The 19043-nt window shown below is 40.9% G+C and overlaps 2 protein-coding genes across 6 annotated transcripts in view; one reads left to right on the forward strand and one right to left on the reverse strand.

Moving 5' to 3' along the window:
• Nucleotides 1-19043, reverse strand: part of pfkfb1 (6-phosphofructo-2-kinase/fructose-2,6-biphosphatase 1) — a 97179-nt gene that overhangs the window by 13618 nt on the left and 64518 nt on the right. Inside the window, exon 1 of one of the 5 annotated variants that reach the window (XM_028583531.1) lies at nucleotides 5039-5215. The exons of the other annotated variants lie outside the window; for them this stretch is intronic. Within the exon in view, the coding sequence (XP_028439332.1) occupies nucleotides 5039-5090 (52 nt within the window). The 5' untranslated portion in view covers nucleotides 5091-5215. Of the gene's footprint in view, nucleotides 1-5038; nucleotides 5216-19043 lie in introns of those variants that run through there. 5 annotated transcript variants of the gene reach the window in all.
• On the forward strand, nucleotides 12169-17531 carry LOC114558136 (UDP-glucuronosyltransferase 1-2-like). Its single transcript, XM_028581905.1, is given in 4 exon segments — nucleotides 12169-12233; nucleotides 15101-15773; nucleotides 15775-16038; nucleotides 17421-17531. Coding segments are annotated over 4 exon segments (1113 nt in total).

Genomic DNA, 19043 nt, shown 5'->3' on the forward strand with positions numbered 1-19043 from the left:
TGGGCTGTGTTAAAGGAGCACACTGACTTATTGGGACTTTAGCTTATTCACCAGAGTTAGATAAGTCCATACATACCCTTCTCATCTCCGTTCGAGTTGTAACTCTGTCCGACGGCCCCACCGGTAGCTTAGCCTAGCACGGATCCTGAAGGTAATCTGTTCCAACTAGCCTACTGCTCCCAATAAGTGACAAAATAACACCAACATGTTCCTATTTACATGTTGTGATTTGTATAGTTACAGCATGGACAAATAAGGTCACATGAGACACAGCCATCTTCTAACCGTATATAAACTGGGAACTATATTCTCAGAAAGGCAAAGCATTGCTACTCTCTGCTCGGGGGTTCTCAGGTGCTACAAGCATATCATTCCGCCCAAGTAGCACCGCTTCGCCTTTCTGAAAATATAGTTCCCAGTTTATATGCGGAGCGGCTGTGGGTTGACTCTACACGGTTCTCATGGGCTTTATAAATCCTAACGTGAAAAAGCGCAACGTGGTTTAATGTACCTAAACAACGATCAATCATCACGAAATTTCTCTCTCATATTGTTCCTCATAACCACTGAAAACTGTCAAAACATTTAACGTCCCTAAACCAACAGTAGATTTAATATAAGAGAGAACCTGTCAGAGAAACATCACTTAAAGCAACATTATTTAACTTTTAGCCCTACAGGCTGCAGCTAAAAGTTACATAGTCTTGCTTTAACAGGGGAGGAGGTTTGTGACACCCCTTATCCCGCACTTACAATGCTGTCCTTTCGTCTCTCCCCAGGAAACTAAACACTCACATTTGGCCTTGTGTGAGAATGCCAACGATGGTCGTTCAGACTTGGCCTTGGGTGTCTCGACCATGAACACTGTTGTTGCAACAGCCGGGAGCACTAACGAACAAACTGCGTTGTCACGTTCACAAGAATCGGACAGACGGACGGACAATCTGAAAACGTAATGCCTAATTTCTCGGGCCACGGCTGTTGCCGGCGCAACTCCCCATGACAAAGTTAGGGTGGACTGATTAGATGACAATATTTTCCCAGTACAGTAACAGAACTTTTGCTCCATTGATATCCCAGTCCAGTCAAAGAGACTGGGGGGAAATGACAGTTGAAGGTATTTTAAAAACCAAAAGAGTTGGGGCTTTTGAGAAAACACGTATTTCATTACTTTCCACAGTGAATGTAATTTAATGCTTTTGAAGACCGGAGGCCTGTACTACGAAGCAGGATTTGCCGTTAGCGAGCTAACTTCAGGTTCAACACAGGAACTTCTGTATCACGAAGGTGGATCACTTGTTATCGGGTTCAATCGCCGTGGTAACTCATGCTGAACGCCTAACCTGGTCAGGAGCAGGTTAAGTTGGAGATTAGAGATCAACCGGTGTTAAAGCACTGCCTACTGACCAATCAATACTTGATTGGTAAAAGCGTCATCATATTTAGAAGATCAGGCGGAGCTCGGTGCAGAGAGAGAGAGAGAGAGAGAGAGAGAGAGAGAGAGAGAGAGAGAGAGAGAGAGAGAGAGAGAGAGCGCTCATAAAAGTTAAAACATTTAGAGACCAACAACCCCATTAACATTCACGGATGGGTATCTTTATGAAAGATATAGATTTTAAGAGGAATGAATTACATATAGGCTATTTCTCGGCTTCTTCAGTGTGTTGCAAATACGCACATCGGTTAGAATTATGTTTTGATATTTTTTATATTTTCTTTCACGATCGCTTACCACTGCCAGGGTTTCAACTGAAATAAATAGCTTTAGGAAAGCAAAAGTGTAATTATGGTCAGATCTTGTGCCTGACTGATAGGGAAGTGACCAGTGTAGTCTAATGTAGGATATTATAGTGGGTGTACTGTACTGTATATTGGCCAGAATCTGCCTTTGGGGGAGAAGGGGGGCATATCATAGTGGGGGGGCCTGGGTGTCCTCCCCCAGGGAAGTTCAACGACTTCATTGCCTGCAGCAATTTACGGTAAAAATTACCTTTATTCAGCCTATAGAGGTTAAAGGTGCAATATGTAATATTGTATGCAATACTGGCAGATAGCGGTTAAAATAGTTACTGCACTACCAATTCAAAATACTGGCGAGTAGTCTCCCCCGCCCCCCTCCTGCCCAGACTCGAAGTTCACGGGGGTTGCCAGGCTGAGACCGCAGAATTCACAACAATGTTGCTAGACGCTTTTCTCACATAGCCAGACATTACTCCACAGCACAGCAGAGTAGCTAACGGTAGATGCTAGTCTCACATAGCCAGACATTACTCCACAGCACAGCAGAGTAGCTAACGGTAGATGCTAGTCTCACATAGCCAGACATTACTCCACAGCACAGCCGAGTAGCTAACGGTAGATGCTGGCTATATTGACAGTCATAAAAGCCTGTGCTCACGCTGAGCTCTGTAACCAACTGACAGACACACTTTTTTGGCTTAAAATTACAGTATGAACCGCTAAAAACACAACAACCTCACTGTCCTCTCCACACGCCAGTCAGGCACACTTCCTCGGCTTAGAATTACACGCTAAAAATACTACTACCTTGCCGACGGAACACACTTCATTGGCTTAGAATTACGGCAACAATCGCTAAACACACTGCAAACTCATAGTCCTCTCTTTCCGATTTACAGCCCCCCTCTCGTGGCTTAAAATAACTCACCGTTGTCGGCTCCAGCCGCTGAACTACACGTTGTAAACAGTCATGGGCTGCTTGCCTGGTCCTCCCGGTAACGTTAGCAGTTAGCAGGGTTAGCATGGCGGCGTTAGCCAGGACCAGTCGGGATCACTTTACTGGCTATGTCTCAATTGTTTTTGCGAGTAACCAACTCGGGTACTCTAGCTATATAATTCAATGTGAGTACACAAATGTTGAAATGACAAAAAATGCCCATCCCTAGTAGCTGTGATAAATTAGCCTGAAGCTAATGCTTACCTGTTCAGGAGAAAATAAGCCAACTCTGCGTCCTTTTGGGATCTAAGCTGTCTCCATCTTGCAAATACATCTCCAATATTTACCAGGGGGTTGTTACGTCTCTGTCTCGTCACGCAACTATTAGAAACATGCTGTTTTCTTTTTTTTTATGTCATGTAGAATCTATATCCGTTGATCCTGTTTGTTTGTTTGCTGCTTTCATGGCTGTACTAACGTTACAGCTGTAGCGTGCTGGGTTTGCGTTTTTACAGGTATATCTGGCAACCCGGCCTGGCTGTCAAACTGGGCCGTTAATAACAACACACAGATCAAAACAAACATAAATTCCGTCACGGAATGTAAATTTCAAAAAGAAAAAATACTGACATTAGCATTGTTGTCAGAAAAGATAGTATTTCATGTTTCCTTAATATCTGATGAGGCATTGGTGTCATTTTTGGATTTATTACAGTACAAATATTACATATTGGACCTTTAATGGATGACAATTCAAAATGTATCAAAAATATAATGGAAAGTAGCCTATGTTGTTACGTGTCATTGGGCATTTTTAAGTAAATCCTGGAGCTTACTATCACGTAGACTACACCACTGGAAGTGATATTGATAGGATAAGCGTTGTGATTTACGTAAAACAGCGTTCGTCTTTTTTTGCCAGCTTTCTTGCATTTTGCCTGTAAAACGTGTTTGTGTTCTTCATATTTATGTAGAATTATAGTTTGCTCTTCTTGTTTAAAATATGCAGCTCTGGTTTGCGATTGGTCGTGCTGTGCAAACACCTCCTCTTTTATGTGAACGTGCGCGCCGCTGGATTGGGAAACCCTGAGTTGACTTAACTAGTTGATAACCAGTGTCGTGATACAGCTTATGCGGGACCACGGTTGTTAGGTTAGGTGAAGCCGGATAACTGAAAGAGATCCAGGGCATGTTGATCTTGCTTTGTAGTACAGGCCTCAGATGTGTCCAGAAAAACAAACAACCTGGATCTTTTCCATAAATCAATGCTTTTGGTCACCCTTTGTCTGCGGGTTTTTACAAATATTTAAAGAGGGATGAAAGGTGATTTTGTCAGACTTTGAGAAAATAGCTCAATTAAAAGATTTCAAATTATCCTTTTTTTTTTTTTTCTTAAGAAAAGCCTGACAGTGACGATATGAAACTGATCCTGCTTGATCTCAAAAGAAAGGGTCACTTCAAACATAATGTTAAACCTTAATGCCATTAATGTCAGTCCTTCGATTAACTTTAAAAAAGGAACATTGTATACCCGGTTTTGGCCAGTGTTGAAAGTCTAAGGGGCAGTTGCTTTTGGCCGATGATTAGCAAGGCAGTGATAGCCACTAACGACCAGTGTTTCCTGATTTGGCATGAGCTTGATCATTAAGAGAAAGTTATGACAAGCTATTCTATTGGGTGTTTGCCCTGGCAGGAGGTCAACATGTCCTCCCAAACAGCCACAGGGGATTGGAGTTGGAGCTCTTCCACCAACTACTTTTCCAGCAACCTCCGCTCTCTCATGAACAGTACAGACTGCACACACAAACATAACATGTCATAGCATTAGGCGTTTTTCAAGGAAAATGAAACATTATATTAACAAAATCCACCAAATATGATAAAGCAAGCAGCCCCCTCAGAGGTGACATCTTTCTCTGGTGATCAGCTTGCAGAATCCAATGTTAATATCTGTTTTTGTTTGATGCGAGTTGCAGGGCCTGGTTGCAGTTCCAATGCTGTTTTACTGTCTCATAAAGTCACTCTACATTGTTATCACTGATGCATGTAAGTGTGCAAAGTATTTATTACCTGTAAACAAAGCAAATGAGAAGAATATAGAGAAGCAGCAATGAAGTCCAATCAAATCTCTCTCTTAACGTCCTATTCTTAACTTCCTATTTCTTATTATTTATATGTACCTACTAGTTGTGAAGTTGCTTCACTCAACAAGGAAGTCTATTTTTACTCTCGTATCATGTGTGTTGCACTCACTATGAACATATGGCCTGCATATGTCACACTCACATATTAGTAGAAACCCTGCTGCACGGTGACTTTTATGTATTGTTTTGGCATGCTCTCTGCAGAGAGTGAGCTCACCTGCGCTGTCACAGCCGCGGAGCCTCACATGTTCCAGCTGGGGAAGCTCCATTCTGCGCTACACTCCAATAAAGCAACCAGCAGAGCGGCTAAAGATCGTTGACACACTGGATTATGAGGCCTGTGGCAAGTGAACTGATGCGCTTTTAAAGAAACTAAACCCCTCTGCTAAAGTGTTCTTAAACCTCCCCCTGCGATCCCTCTTTTTTCACGCCACATGTGACATATGATAGCAGCAGACTGGACTTGTCCTTTAATGTTTGCCAGGGCCAGAGTTCACAACGTACACACACCGTGAGGGAGAAGCTGTCGTAATGAGTGCAAAGGTCGCTAAGAAAGTGACTGTTGTTGCACAGGGAGACAACATTTACTCTTACAGACCACAATCGCTCATCTTGCATGTCTGGTTTAATGAACAGCAGTGAGGGTGCTGTTGTCAGCTGTGCCATGTCACTAGCATGACATACACTCTTCAACAAATAGGGAGGGTGTGATCTGAGATCAAAACCCAAAGGTTCAGATATGACTTTGAAATGATTACTCATTATATGAGGAGGACACTATTTATTCTTTATAGTAAAGTACGGAGCAATCATGGTGGCTTAAATATAGCATATAGCTGACTGTGTGAGACATATGGCATATCCCAAATCCATACTACATACTTATTCTTTACAGTTCATACATTCATTCGGTCACAGTGTACTGTTGTAAAAGAAAATGAATTACCGACAAAGTCTCAATATTCAGTTTCACTGATCAAGTCCTTGCAGTTCTTGACATGACATTTCTACTGTGCTGAAACTTTTTGACTTAATCAACTGTTAGTGTATCCTGATTTAATTACATAAGTCAGTCTGCCTTTTGTCTTAGGGGGCTGTTTGAGCCAAACCAAAATTACAGGTGTGAAACCTCCTCCGGACCAGATCAAACAGCTGAAATTTGGTCTGACCAAAAGAGGTAGTCTCGGTTTGTTTCTTTTGTGAAAGCATTTATTGGATGGTTCGGACTTTCGGATCTGGCAGGGTATCTTCCTGTTATAAGCTCCTTTAAGGAATAGCTCAGTGTTTATTTTTGTACGTGAGTGTGTGTGACACTAAATGCGCTCAGAGCAGACAGCTGTTGTCTATCAGAGCAGAGAATAAATCAGCAGTTAACTTGTTAAGCGGTAGTAAATGTACATTGTAGATTTCAGTTTGTCTTTGGATAAATGCTGCAGCTCCTCAAACCTAGGGCTGTGTATTGGTAAGAATCTGGCAATACGATACGTATCACAATACATGGGTCACGATTCTATATATTTCGATACAGTGCGTAAGGCGATATATTGGGATTTCTTTTAAGTATAATTTTAGAAAAACTAATATTTAAAAAAAGACATGATGTGCATAAAAGTCAAAGAAGTTTACTTTAGGTAAACAATTCAGTACACAGAAAATCAAACTGCCAGTTTGGGATTGTGGTTCACAGGTTCTTAGTGAGAAAATTTTGATATGCTAAAGTAGGCCAAAGTTCGGCCACAGCTACTAGCTATTAGCTTCTAGCAAAAAGTCAGGCACTGCTAGGCACTGTTAGGCAAGGACACTAGCCATCTAGCGGTAGGGTGTTTTAACACAACATCAACGTGAACCACTGTCTTACATGAATATTTTTGCACGTAAACAATAAAAAAAAAAAAAAACTCAAACATTGTCTAACTCAAACCCAAAATAAAGCTCTTCTCAACAACGCAACAAAACAAAAAGACGGGGAGAGCAGCAGTCAGTTGGAAAAACTGAAGCAGAGAGAGGATACGAGAGAACGGGGGAAGCGCGTCTACAAACCAATCAACAAAATCAATTACAACTGTCGGGAGACGCAGCTCACATATGTGATAACAACATGACGTGGTTTTGTCACAGATAGTACTTTAGTGCGCTTCCATAACTGCAGTGTGAAACCAAAACTTTAAAAAAAAAATAAATAAAGGAACCTTGGTCTGGACTTTCAGGTGTGAAAGCCCCCTTAGCCTTTTTGTTCAAAGCCCAAGTTGGCTCCAGCAAGAACTCAAACCTTACCTAATCAAAAGAAATGTTCATTAGTTAGAATTCCTTGGAATTGACTGAATTGGACCGGAGAGAACTTTTTCTTGCACGCTGTTCAAGCGGTCAGTATAGAAAAAATGATTTGACTGTACCATTTTATACCAACAGGAAATTCTACTATATAACATTGGATGTCAATCAAATGACGACTTTGTAATTGTGAGAGCTGAATTCAAACCAGCATAATACTAAATATGGTTTGTCCTAAGATTTACAAGATTTCTTCTCCTCTTTCTGAAGTCAAATGAGCATGTACTGTATGTGTATACATTTTCCCAGCTGTGAACAACTCCATTTCTTTGAACTCTGTATTGCATTGTGGGAGAGGAGTTTGCATCAAACTGTCTGGTTTAAGTATACTTCACTTTCAAAGTGTGAAATCACTTGGCCCATGGCATGAAAATTTCACTTTATGAGGTTTTTTAACACTTTATGAGTTCCCCCAGCCTGTCTATGGTCCCCCAGTGGCTAGAAATGGTGATAGGTGTAAACCGAGCCCTGGGTATCCTGCTCTGCCTTTGAGAAAAGGAAAGCTCAGATGAGCCGTTTTGGAATCTGCTTGTTATGAGGTCATAACAAACAATGTTAACTCCCTGTTAACTGGCTGTAGTGCTGCACCAAAGCTGAATTTCGGGAAAGAGACTTCAGATACAGTATTAGGGGACCACTAAGGTCTGTATATAAGCATCCAAAGAGCACCATGTCATGGGACCTTTAAGTTTTGTCCTTAAGCTTTTTGAGTGTTATTTATTACGTGCTCTAGCTTTTCCAACATATAGGCACATATATGGTGATAAAACCAGTCCACAGTAATGTGAAAAAGGGACGCAAAACTACCACCAAACTACATGACCACAAAGATCTAAAACAACCCCAAAGAAAACAAAATTGAACAAAAAGAGACGCAACTGGCTACAAAAAGACGCAAAAACCCACAGAGACACAACAACACAAATGTATGGGGAAATTGCTTTTTTTTTTTTTTTTTTTTTTAAATTGAAAAACTTTTTCTTGAGGAAGGACGCCTAAACCCACCGTAAAATACGCTCCCCTAAGTCTTCCACAAAGCTAGAGAAAACACTGAGTGTTCCCCAACACCTATAAACAGACTTTGATGTGGATGACAGATAAGTGGAGTTCCCCTTTCAAAAATATTTTAGCCATGGACATAAGACTCATAACACTTCACGCGGTGAATGAATCACTCCTTCACTTGACCTTAATAATAACCATCAAGACTTTTGTATAACATGTAGTTCAAAGTTCTAGCCTACTCCTCTTTTTGAGTTTGTTCCCTGTACTTATTGTGTGATTAATAATATTGTACAATAATCATTTTAATAACAAATAACTGGAAAAAAAGACCGTCTTCTGAGCATAGAGACAAAAAGTGCATTGTTAGTAGTTTTCACAAAACACCTGATTGGCTTAAGAAAGCATAGGCTGAATGCTTACATGTGAAGCACCTGACTTAATGACTCAATACATAGAATGTAACCTAGATACAAGTGGTGTCTACAAAGCATATTAACCTCCATCTGAGTTGTTTTACCGCAAGTACTCAAGAGGGGAAAAAAAAAAAAACTAAATGTGCTAAATGTGAGCCATTGCAGGGCTCCACTTTTTCACACAACCAGAAAATTTAGGGGCACACACCGTAAATCAACATGCTAACCAAATATTCACATTTCTACTAATTTCCACTGTATAACTAATAAACACTTTGATAATAGAAATTACAATGTGCTGTTTCAAATTTAGTTTCACATTTTATTGTGCACTTTTGAAGATGCAACATAAAAAAGGTAAACTGACAGCACCATCGCTGTCATGACAGTACAAATATTTAAAAAATATACCAGCTCTATTCTCCAGTCTACAATTACAATGATTGAATTCATTACTTATTCATTTCTTACTCACTGTAACTTGTATTCTTTATTCTTTTATTTGTATATTATTCTTTTTTATTTTCATCATGACCGTTTTTAATTGCTCTTTACGGTTTCATGTAAAGCACTTTGAATTGCCTTGTTGCTGAAAGGTGCTGTAGAAATCAAGCTGCCTTGCATTATAGTCTGTCAGTCAGTTTCCAGGGCAGATAAACCACTGTTGGGCCTGCTTGTCTCACACGAAGTAGAACATCAACAGCACCGCGACCGCTTTCGCCTCGCCGTTTATATCATATCGCAGTAAACGCTGTCTGCGTGAAGTTTTGAACAACTGTAACCACACATGCAACCACTTTGTCAGCATTTCTGTGACTAACTGTGGCTTCAACATTTGTAGAGTAATTTTCTCCGTCCGCACCTCTGAGTGAGTGTGTGTGTGTTTGTGTGTGTGTGACTTGACTTGCGACTCGACCCAAAAGACTTGACTCGGAATCGAGCGTCGTAAACAACCTGTTTTCATGCAATTATTGCTTTTTAAAATCAAAATGTATTCATGTATTTCTATTTTCTTGTATTGGCGCATATACGTTGGGGAAACGTATGATAAGCTGTATGTCCCCTGCCCTTTGCCATAATGTGCAAAGTAACGCATGCGCTATGCCTATGTGCGTGTACTCAGATATCAAAAAATCCACTGACGATGGCGACACCAAGTCCTCCCGGAATTGTTCCTTTTGTCATTAGTTTTATAAACAGTGGCAGTAAGCAAAGAGCTACATGCAAGGTGTGTGGCAGCAAGATAAATGATGCCGGATCAACGTCAAACTTCATCAGGCATCTTAAAAACGCACCCAGATAGGTCAGTCACTTGCTAATGTGAAAAAGATTTTAAATTTAGCATATATCATCACAGGCAACAAGCTAACTATCGCAAAGTGTTGTGCTAATGCTGGGAACATCTTTATAGTTGTATCCATATGATGTGACAGACTTAGGTTAATATTTCACCAGGTCCGAGGGCTAGAGGGATGTGTTAAAAGGAAAACTCTGGGCAATTTTTACGTTAATCTTGATCGCTATACGTATAGGAGTACTGTCGATAGCAAAAAAAACGAGCCGAATCGGTGCTAGCAACACGGAGCTGCTGCAGCTAATGCAGAGAGCTCCCACTTAGTTAAAACGGCAGTTATGGGGGCATAAGATAAAGAGTGACTTTGTGCCTCTTAACAGACACAAAATGCAATTAAAATGTCAACATAAACGGGGACCTTACATGACAACAAGATGCATTGTTTAAATTCACCTACCCTGTTAGCTGCTAGCTGCCGTCTGGGATGAGTGAGTGTATTCAGCCAGGCTGCTAATAATCATCACGCAGCAGTTCTGTGTGTATTTGTAGCATATATATCCATTTTGTGTGCGATCCATCTGGCTTTGGTGAATAGGAGTCTCAGCAGTGGCGAACTGTGAGTTAGTTTCCTTAGCTGGGCTAGTAGGCCCGACCGGCATCCTTCTACTTCCTCCCCGCCTTCCTTGCCTGCCGCGGCCGACAACAATCCCCGGGCGCCCGCTGGTCTGGTGGATGAAGGCTAGCTCTAGCTCCATAGTTACGTTACTCCAAGCTTCTTTCTCTTGTGAACACCTCCACTCTTCACACACTACGCTCCAACCTGCACACTGTTTACCTTTTTCCTGCTACAACTGAATTGCCACGGGACTTCAGCGCAAGACTACAGCTAGCCGTCTGTAACACTATTTTACTGTACAAGGCACAAACATAATTTGGTCCTATTCCATGTAGTTACATAGTCACTAATAAGCTCATAACCACTACAGTGCTCAATTACCTATTTTTGATGGTGAAATAAAACAATACAATACAACCAGCGGGCGCTCGTTGGAATGCTGTCGGCCGAGGTAAGCAAGGAGGGCGGGGAGGAAGCAGAAGCAGGGACGCCGGCCGGGCCTGCTAGCCCGGCAAAAGAAAAACAACGATCGACACTGACAAGACTCCTACTCACAAACGCCAGATGGATCACATACAAAATGGATATATATATATGCTACAAATTCCCCTTTAATATTTCTGCGTAATTGTGCAATCCGGAAATTTGTAAAATCATATCCAGATGGCGTTTGGTGCAGAATAGCAGAAAAGTTGGAACAGGGGAAAAAATGGGGGGAGTGTTTAGAGAGCAACTCCACACAGTTACATTTGTTTGCATTAACAGGCAAGAACAGGCAAAATGGTTTAGTCAGGGACATAGTTATACATTTACCTCACCAGCAGCTCAGCAGGACTGTTCATTGATAACATCCAACAGTGAATTCCCTTGGTTTGAGGGAGAAGTCACAGAGTCTGAGGCTGCAGAGGTGAGTAGCTATTTTACTACCAAATGGCGTGTTGCTTCGCAGGGTGCAAAATTAACTTTTTGTCCACCAGCCAAATAGCTAGAGATAGTTCAAATTTTACCAGCCACTCAATAGACTACCATTGTTTTGTTGGGCTGGTGCGTGAAGCAAATCTACCACCCACTTGCATATTGTACCAGCATTTGGCTAGTGGATGGTGCTAATTTTGTACCCTAGCTGCATGGGTTTTCAGTTTTTACCTTTTTATGGCCAAGGATTTTTTATCTTAAGTTTGTTCAGAGGCATTTCAGCACGGTAAGGTCATTACATAAGCATGCCTGCAGAACAGCGTCGCAGACTTAGCATCTTTGCTGTAACAACTGCTGCTAAGAAAGACTTTACTTGCGTAGAAAGATTAAAAGCCACAAATGGAAATTTGTTTTCAAAGCTTTCATGCCCCATTTCACTTGACATTTAATCTCAAACTGAGTCTACAAGACATCTCATTCAGGTGCATCTATGGTTTTCCTGTATCCTGTGTACTACATTTTGCAATGGCTGTGCCCTCAATTAGAGTTTAAGATGTGGTGATTATTTGCTGACAAACCATGCCGACAAGACTTTCAGACCAGATGAATCACTGATTACATTCTGGTACTGCAATGTTTGTTATGTTACATATGTTGGCTTTTACTTTAGTCTAATACTTACAGTCTAACAATTATAATATTTTACATTTAATAACATGCACACTGTAAAGACTTTGCAACACAACTTCATGCTTAGATAGAACAGGGCACTGATGCATGACAGTTTCATGCATCAGTCCATGTTTCATCTCTACAAGGACTTTGACTTGGTTAATTGGTACAAAACATTACTTAAAGGTCCAATATGTAATATTTGTACAGTAATAAATCCAAAAATGACACCAATGCCTCATCAGATATTAAGGAAACATGTTAAACTGAAATACTATCTTTTCTGACAACAATGCTAATTTCAGTATTTTTTCTTTTTGAAATTTACATTCCGTGACGGAATTTATGTTTATGTTTTGATCTGTGTGTTGTTATCAATGGCCCAGTTTGACAGGCAGGCCGGGTTGCCAGATATACCTGTAAAACGTAAACCCAGCGGCGCTACAGCTGTAACGTTAGTACAGCCATGAAAGCAGCAAACAAACAAACAGGATCAACGGAGATAGATTCTACATGACATAAAAAAAAAGAAAACAGCATGTTTCTAACCGTTGCGTGACCAGAGACGTAACAACCCCCTGGTAAATATTGGAGATGTATTTGAAAGATGGAGACCGCTTAGATCCCAAAAGGACGCAGAGTTGGCTTATTTTCTCCTGAACAGGTAAGCATTAGCTCCACGCTAATTTATCACAGCTACTAGGGATGGGCATTTTTTGTCATTTCAACATTTGTGTACTCACATTGAATTATATAGCTAGAGTTACCGAGTTGGTTACTCGCAAAAACAATTGAGACATAGCCAGTAAAGTGATCCCGACTGGTCCTGGCAAACGCCGCCATGCTAACCCTGCTAACTGTTAACGTTACCGGGAGGACCAGGCAAGCAGCCCATGGCTGTTTACAGCGTGTAGCCTCTTCAGCGGCTGGAGCCGACAACGGTGAGTTATTTTAAGCTTTAAGTTATTTTTAGGTCATTTTATGGTTGCAACCCGCAATAAAACGAAGAAGTTTCAGTTCATTTCCGCCCAGTATTTCTGCTCTATTTGCACACATGACAGGTGTCAACAAAAACAGATGTAAGTGGGTAAGCACTTTTTTAATTTAATTTACCAGAAAAATATAACAGCTATTTTAGATAGCAAAAATCGAAGAAACGCCATCATTTATCAGGAGCTCGCGAAGGAAATGACCAACAAAGGTTATGACAGGGACTAAACGCTTAATGTGAAAAAGCTTAACGTGGTTTAATGTATCTAAACAATGATCAATCATCACTAGATTTATCATGGTCATATCTTGTCATGAACACTTAAGCCAGTCAAAAAAAACTAAATCGAAATCCAGCGATTATAGAAGTTATCTCACGTTAATGTTTCTTCATCAGTGGCCGTATATGGCAAGGAAAAAGCTTAACGTGGTTTAATGTACCTAAACAACGATCAATCATCACCAAATTTCTCTCTCATATTACCCATCATAACCACGGAAAACTGTCAAATAATCTAACCCAATGTCCAATTATTTTGGACGTTATCGGACATAAAGCGTTTCTGCTTCAGGGCAGCGGAGCGGCTGGGGGTTGACTCTCCACGGTTCTCATTGGCTTAATAAGTCCTAATGTGAAAAAGCTTAACGTGGTTTAATGTACCTAAACAACGATCAATCATCACCAAAAAAATCCTCTTCTATATTGCTCATCATAACCACTTAAAACGGTCAAATCTAACCCAATGTCCAAATATTATCGACGTTATCTGACACGTAAGATAACTTTTATAATAATTTATAATCGTTGGAATTCGATTTAGTTTTTTTGACAGGCTTAAGTGTTCATGACAAGATATGACCATGATACATCTGGTGATGATTGATGGTTGTTTAGATATTAAACCACGTTAAGCTTATTCACGTTAAGCGTTTTAGAATGTTCCTTACGACAAGCCGTGGGACGTCCTGCGGAGTAAATGGAAGGCGCTCAAACAGCGGCTCATAAAAGAGAGATGTCTCGCAGCGGTGCCGGAGGGAAAATATAAGGCAAGTTCCACCTTTTTGATGAGCTGGATCAGATCCTCAGCCAAGGCCCATCGGAGCTTAGCTTGGCTTCTAATATTAACAACAACAACAACTGTCTAGCAAAACTTTGTTCGCAAAAGTTCCCTTGAATCTTGTGCGATTCAGTGCAAAAATGAATGGAAACACCTTAAAATGTCTCAAATCAATTCGATATACCAATTTAATCGCAAAACGTCATTACGCACAGGTTTTTATTCGCTTTAAAGCTGTTGGATGGAAACACAATTTCACCATCTTGATTCGCATGAGTTTTTTTAATCGAACTTCAGATAATTCGATTGACAAGTTGGAAACGGAAAAGATGGAAACTTAGCTTCTTTTATATAGGCCTTAGTGGTCCCCTAATACTGTATCTGAAGTCTCTTTCCCGAAATTCAGCCTTGGTGCAGAATTACAGCCACTAGAGCATGTCCCACAATGAGCTTTCCCTAGGATGTGCCATTTCTGTGTCTCTGGGTATTGAGGAGGAGAGAGGGGGGCAAGGTGGAGAGTGGGGGTAAACTGTTTATTGTGGACAAACTCCTCTGCCAAGAAACATGCACAGACATAACATGTTTCAAATTATTCATAAATAGGCCCAGGTAGAAAAAAAAACAACACATTATCCATGTCTTTTCCCGTTGGTTGTCCTGCAGATAACACAAACACACTGCTGGAGACCAAAACAACCAAAAAGTTTTTCAGCAGCATTAATTAATTTCTTTTTGTCCACTCGGTAATTCTGTGTGGGTTCGTCACTATGAGCCCCTTTTACATTACATGTAGTAAGGTGGCCAGAAACAACTCCAAATGAATGCTGATGTTGCTCCATGTGTGCTAGGTGTATACTGTAAATGGTCAATTGTTTACTGACACGTTAAAAACTTTTTAAGATGATAATATGCAGAGTTCTACTGCAGCTTGAGCACTATGTGAATGCAAATATTTGTTGAGCAAAGTTCTGTTTCTCTTCTACAGTGATGGGGTCATATCCATCACCATCACCCAGGAGCAGTCCCAAAACGTAGAGAGCCAAGACTTCATGACCTCTATTTTGAAGAGGTCAATAGAGATCCATCGGAATAAAGGCTCACTATGGTCGTTTCTGGACTTCTATAGCAACCTTTTCAACATGATGGGGGAGAACCAGAGTGTTGTGGCAAAAATGGTCGTCAGCATCTTTGAGAATAAGACACTAATTAAGGAGCTGAAGGAAACTACATATGATCTTTTTCTGACTGACCCTGCATTTCCAGGCGGAGTGATGTTGGCACACTATCTCCAGCTTCCCTTGGTTTTCAATGTGCGCTGGCTTTTCAATGGAGAGGCCCACTTCGCCATCGCTCCTTCTCTGTCCTACGTCCCTGAAATGTTCACTGACCACTCTGACAAGATGGACTTTTTCCAAAGAATCAATAATATTATCCGTCATAGCATGTTGGTTTACAGGTACCACTATGTCTCAAATCCACCTTATCAGGATGTGTGTGATCATTACTTTGGACCAGATGTCAGCGTCATGTCTCTAATCCAGGGAGCTGATCTATGGCTAATGCGGGTTGACTTTGCATTTGAGTTCCCTCGTCCCACCATGCCCAATGTCGTCTACATTGGAGGGTTCCAAGGTAAGCCCTCCAAGCCTCTTCCATCAGGATTTAGAGGATTTTGTGTAGAGTTCCGGTGAACACGGGGTGGTCGTCATGACCCTGCGTACCCTGCTGAGTGACCTCGGCCCCAAAATATCGGAAATTATCGCCTCATCATTTGCCAATCTCCCTCAGAAGGTCGTGTGGAGACACGTCGGGAAAAGACCCATCACTCTGGGAAACAACACCATGCTGGTTGAATGGCTGCCTCAAAATGACTTACTAGGTCACCCTAAAACCAAGGTTTTTGTCACGCCCATCCTTAACACAGTAAACACGTTAATGAAGTAAACAACGTCCACAGCAGTGCTTTTTGCATTTTATTTTAACTGTAAAAAATAAAAAAGAATAGGCAACATTACGCCTGGCACACAAGTGGGAAAAACTATTTTTGACAAGGCCTATGTTTACACTATCTCAAGATCCAACCAATATCCAAAATATTAGCCTTTTAGATTTATAATCCCATAAAGTAGGCTACCCCCACGCTCTATTCACATCGTAGGAAAGTACATCGCTATCGCCAGATGAGTGACAATTTTGTTTTGCATATTTTCGCTAACCAGTGTATGATGAGGGCATGTTGGGGGGGTGAAATTAGAAAGCTACCGTTAGCCAGAGCCATAGAGATATAATATCACTCTGCTGTTAGCTAGCGAGCAGCAGCAGGCCGTTCAGTTGCTCCGCTCCCACTGTAGGGAGACTCATTTACCGAGAGAACAGCTGACAGCCCGGGAGAGGCACCGTCTCTACTTAACACAAGTTTTTGGCTGTGGCTGTCCTTCCTTTGCCGCACCTGAAGTTGCCGTCTGTCCTTCATGCACAACTCGTATTCTTTTGGATGTTTCATATGCAAATGTCTTAACAGCGGCGATGTTGTGTATTCTTTAGGGTCCTTGCCACCACGAGACTAATCGGCATTGCAAATTGAACATGTAGCTCCATTTTCCAAGTTCCATTTTCACTTTCTCACAGCCTACTGCCGTTGCTAGGTTGCTACTGCATTCAGTCTAGCTCCAACTACGTCATTACGTCGACCACACCCGAACTCCGTCAAAAAGCCCAAAGTTCGGCCGAATTCCAAACCGAACTCTTGGTTTGGTGCATCCCTACAATGAAGCAACCTGGAGACTGTTGAAACAAGTGAGGTCAGAATTAAATAGGATTTATTGCCAAGTAACACATACAAGGAATTTGCCTTGTGGTTGGTGCATACATAAACATATTAAAAGGAAATAAAGAATAAATGTAAAAGACACAATAACCTAATCTCTCTGCTGAACTGTCTTTTTGCAACAACAACAAAAATTGATTTTTTTGCAGATTTTATATACTGATGTATGGTGATTAAAGTGCATCATGATATAGTTTTACAACGTTATGTCATTTCTTGACCTTTCTCGTAATTATCCTTAGTATGTTGCAATAGGCCTTGCAGACATTTTGACTTGTCGGTCTCCTGGATTACTAATCAGTGGTATCTGCCCTTAAAAAAACATATTGGTTGATCCCTAAAGACAATATAATGAAGAGATGATTAATTATATTATTATAAGTCTTAGAGGGGGCACAATTGGAATTGTTATGGGAGCCATTTACTGAATTATTTTTCCACAGAATTACTTTTACAATTCCTTTTTACAATTGCTTAGGTTTTGTATGGGATTCAGGTCTGGAGAAAGTGCAGGCCACTCCATTTGATGTACCCCAGCCTCCAGCAGCCGTTCCCTAATGATGATGAGCTGGAGCATTGTCGTCTATGAAGATGAAATTAGGCCTGTGTTGTTCATGCAGGGGCACAATGACTGGATTAATGACGTTTTTCATGTAGTATGGGCTTGTCACTGTACCATTCAGAAAGTGTAGGGCAGCTCTGTATTGACTAGACACACCTGCCCATACCAATGAGCGTCCACTTCTATGCTTTTCTGTGACTCTTCCAGTCTCTCTGCATCTCTGTTGCAACCTGCTGATGACACTCTAAGCTCAGTGGCGACTTCTGTCTGAGAACATCCCGTTTGAAGCCTCGCAATGGCAAGGTACTGTTGATCAATTGTTGTTAGGTGTCGTCTTCGTCTCAGGAGGTCAAAATGTGAACAGCATGATGAGGACTGTTTAAATACCAATTCTAATTGAACCAGGAAATGTATTGGTCGATTCATGGATCAAACACCTGTTGTGAATTTTGCCGTTAAGCTCCTTGTTAAAGAACAGCGAGTTGTGCAGAAAGTACTAAAACATTGAACTGTTGGACATGCACATTCAAAAGTTTAGAGAAAGTCACATTAAGTTCACCTGTAAAGGTTATAGTGGATTTTAGGTTCATCCTGAAAGCCAAATATCCCTGACTTTTTGCGAGTAGTATAAACTGCCATTTCCTGAAGAAGTGAGATGCCTCACTCGGTAGCTAAAACAGAGGGTGCTCAACACACAGGGTGAAAAAAAGGAGCTGCAGTTTGTTGAAAATTAAACCATGTAAATGTATTTTGGTACAACCTCTAAATACAATTATGAACCTGAAAGTGAGCATAATATGAGCACTTTAAAATAAATAAATTAGTAAAATAACATTTTTATTTGGCCTTCTTTGAGACCCTCTTCTTGAATAGACTATTATTAGGCCTATAACTGACTGCTGAAAAATTGTAAAATACTCGGTACGCCAACAAAAAGTGCATTAAAAGTGAATTAAAAAGAGTGCAAAAGAGAAGATGGACCTGGCCTCGTGAGACCGTCCTGATCTCGCGAGCTCCAGCTTTCTACTCGCAGATCAGTCTGGCATCTTGAGAGAGAGAAAATTTTATCCAAATTAGAAAGTATTCCTTCATTGAAAGAAGCGCAAAAAACGGCACTGGAGGTTTTTCTCTGAGGAAAAGATGTTTTCACCAACATAAATGGTGATAGACAGATGGTTTATCCAATCAGTTAACCAGTATTTTCGCCCCTTCCCAAAAGTTCTCCAATGGAAAGTTCCCAGATGGATATGCCGAGCAAATGCGAAGCAATCCATCTGTCAGAGTCAGGTTAGGATGGACCCACAACAAATAAATAATTATCCTAGACATAAGCCTAGTTCTTCAGGAAGTGGCAGGTTCTTCTTTATGAAAAATAGCTTTTCTGATTTCTCACATGGAAGTCAGTTCCTTGTTATGAGAAAAGTAAGTTAGAGCGAGAATGACATGCGTTTACTAAGTGACGTCAGTAAGTGTGTTGTTAACCAAGGAGCGAGCTGGGAGGGAGAGTAACAGTACTGCTGTGAGAAGAAAAAGTGAGAG

Source organism: Perca flavescens, chromosome 7 (genome assembly GCF_004354835.1).
Source record: "Perca flavescens isolate YP-PL-M2 chromosome 7, PFLA_1.0, whole genome shotgun sequence".
Classification (NCBI taxonomy): Eukaryota; Metazoa; Chordata; class Actinopteri; order Perciformes; family Percidae; genus Perca; species Perca flavescens.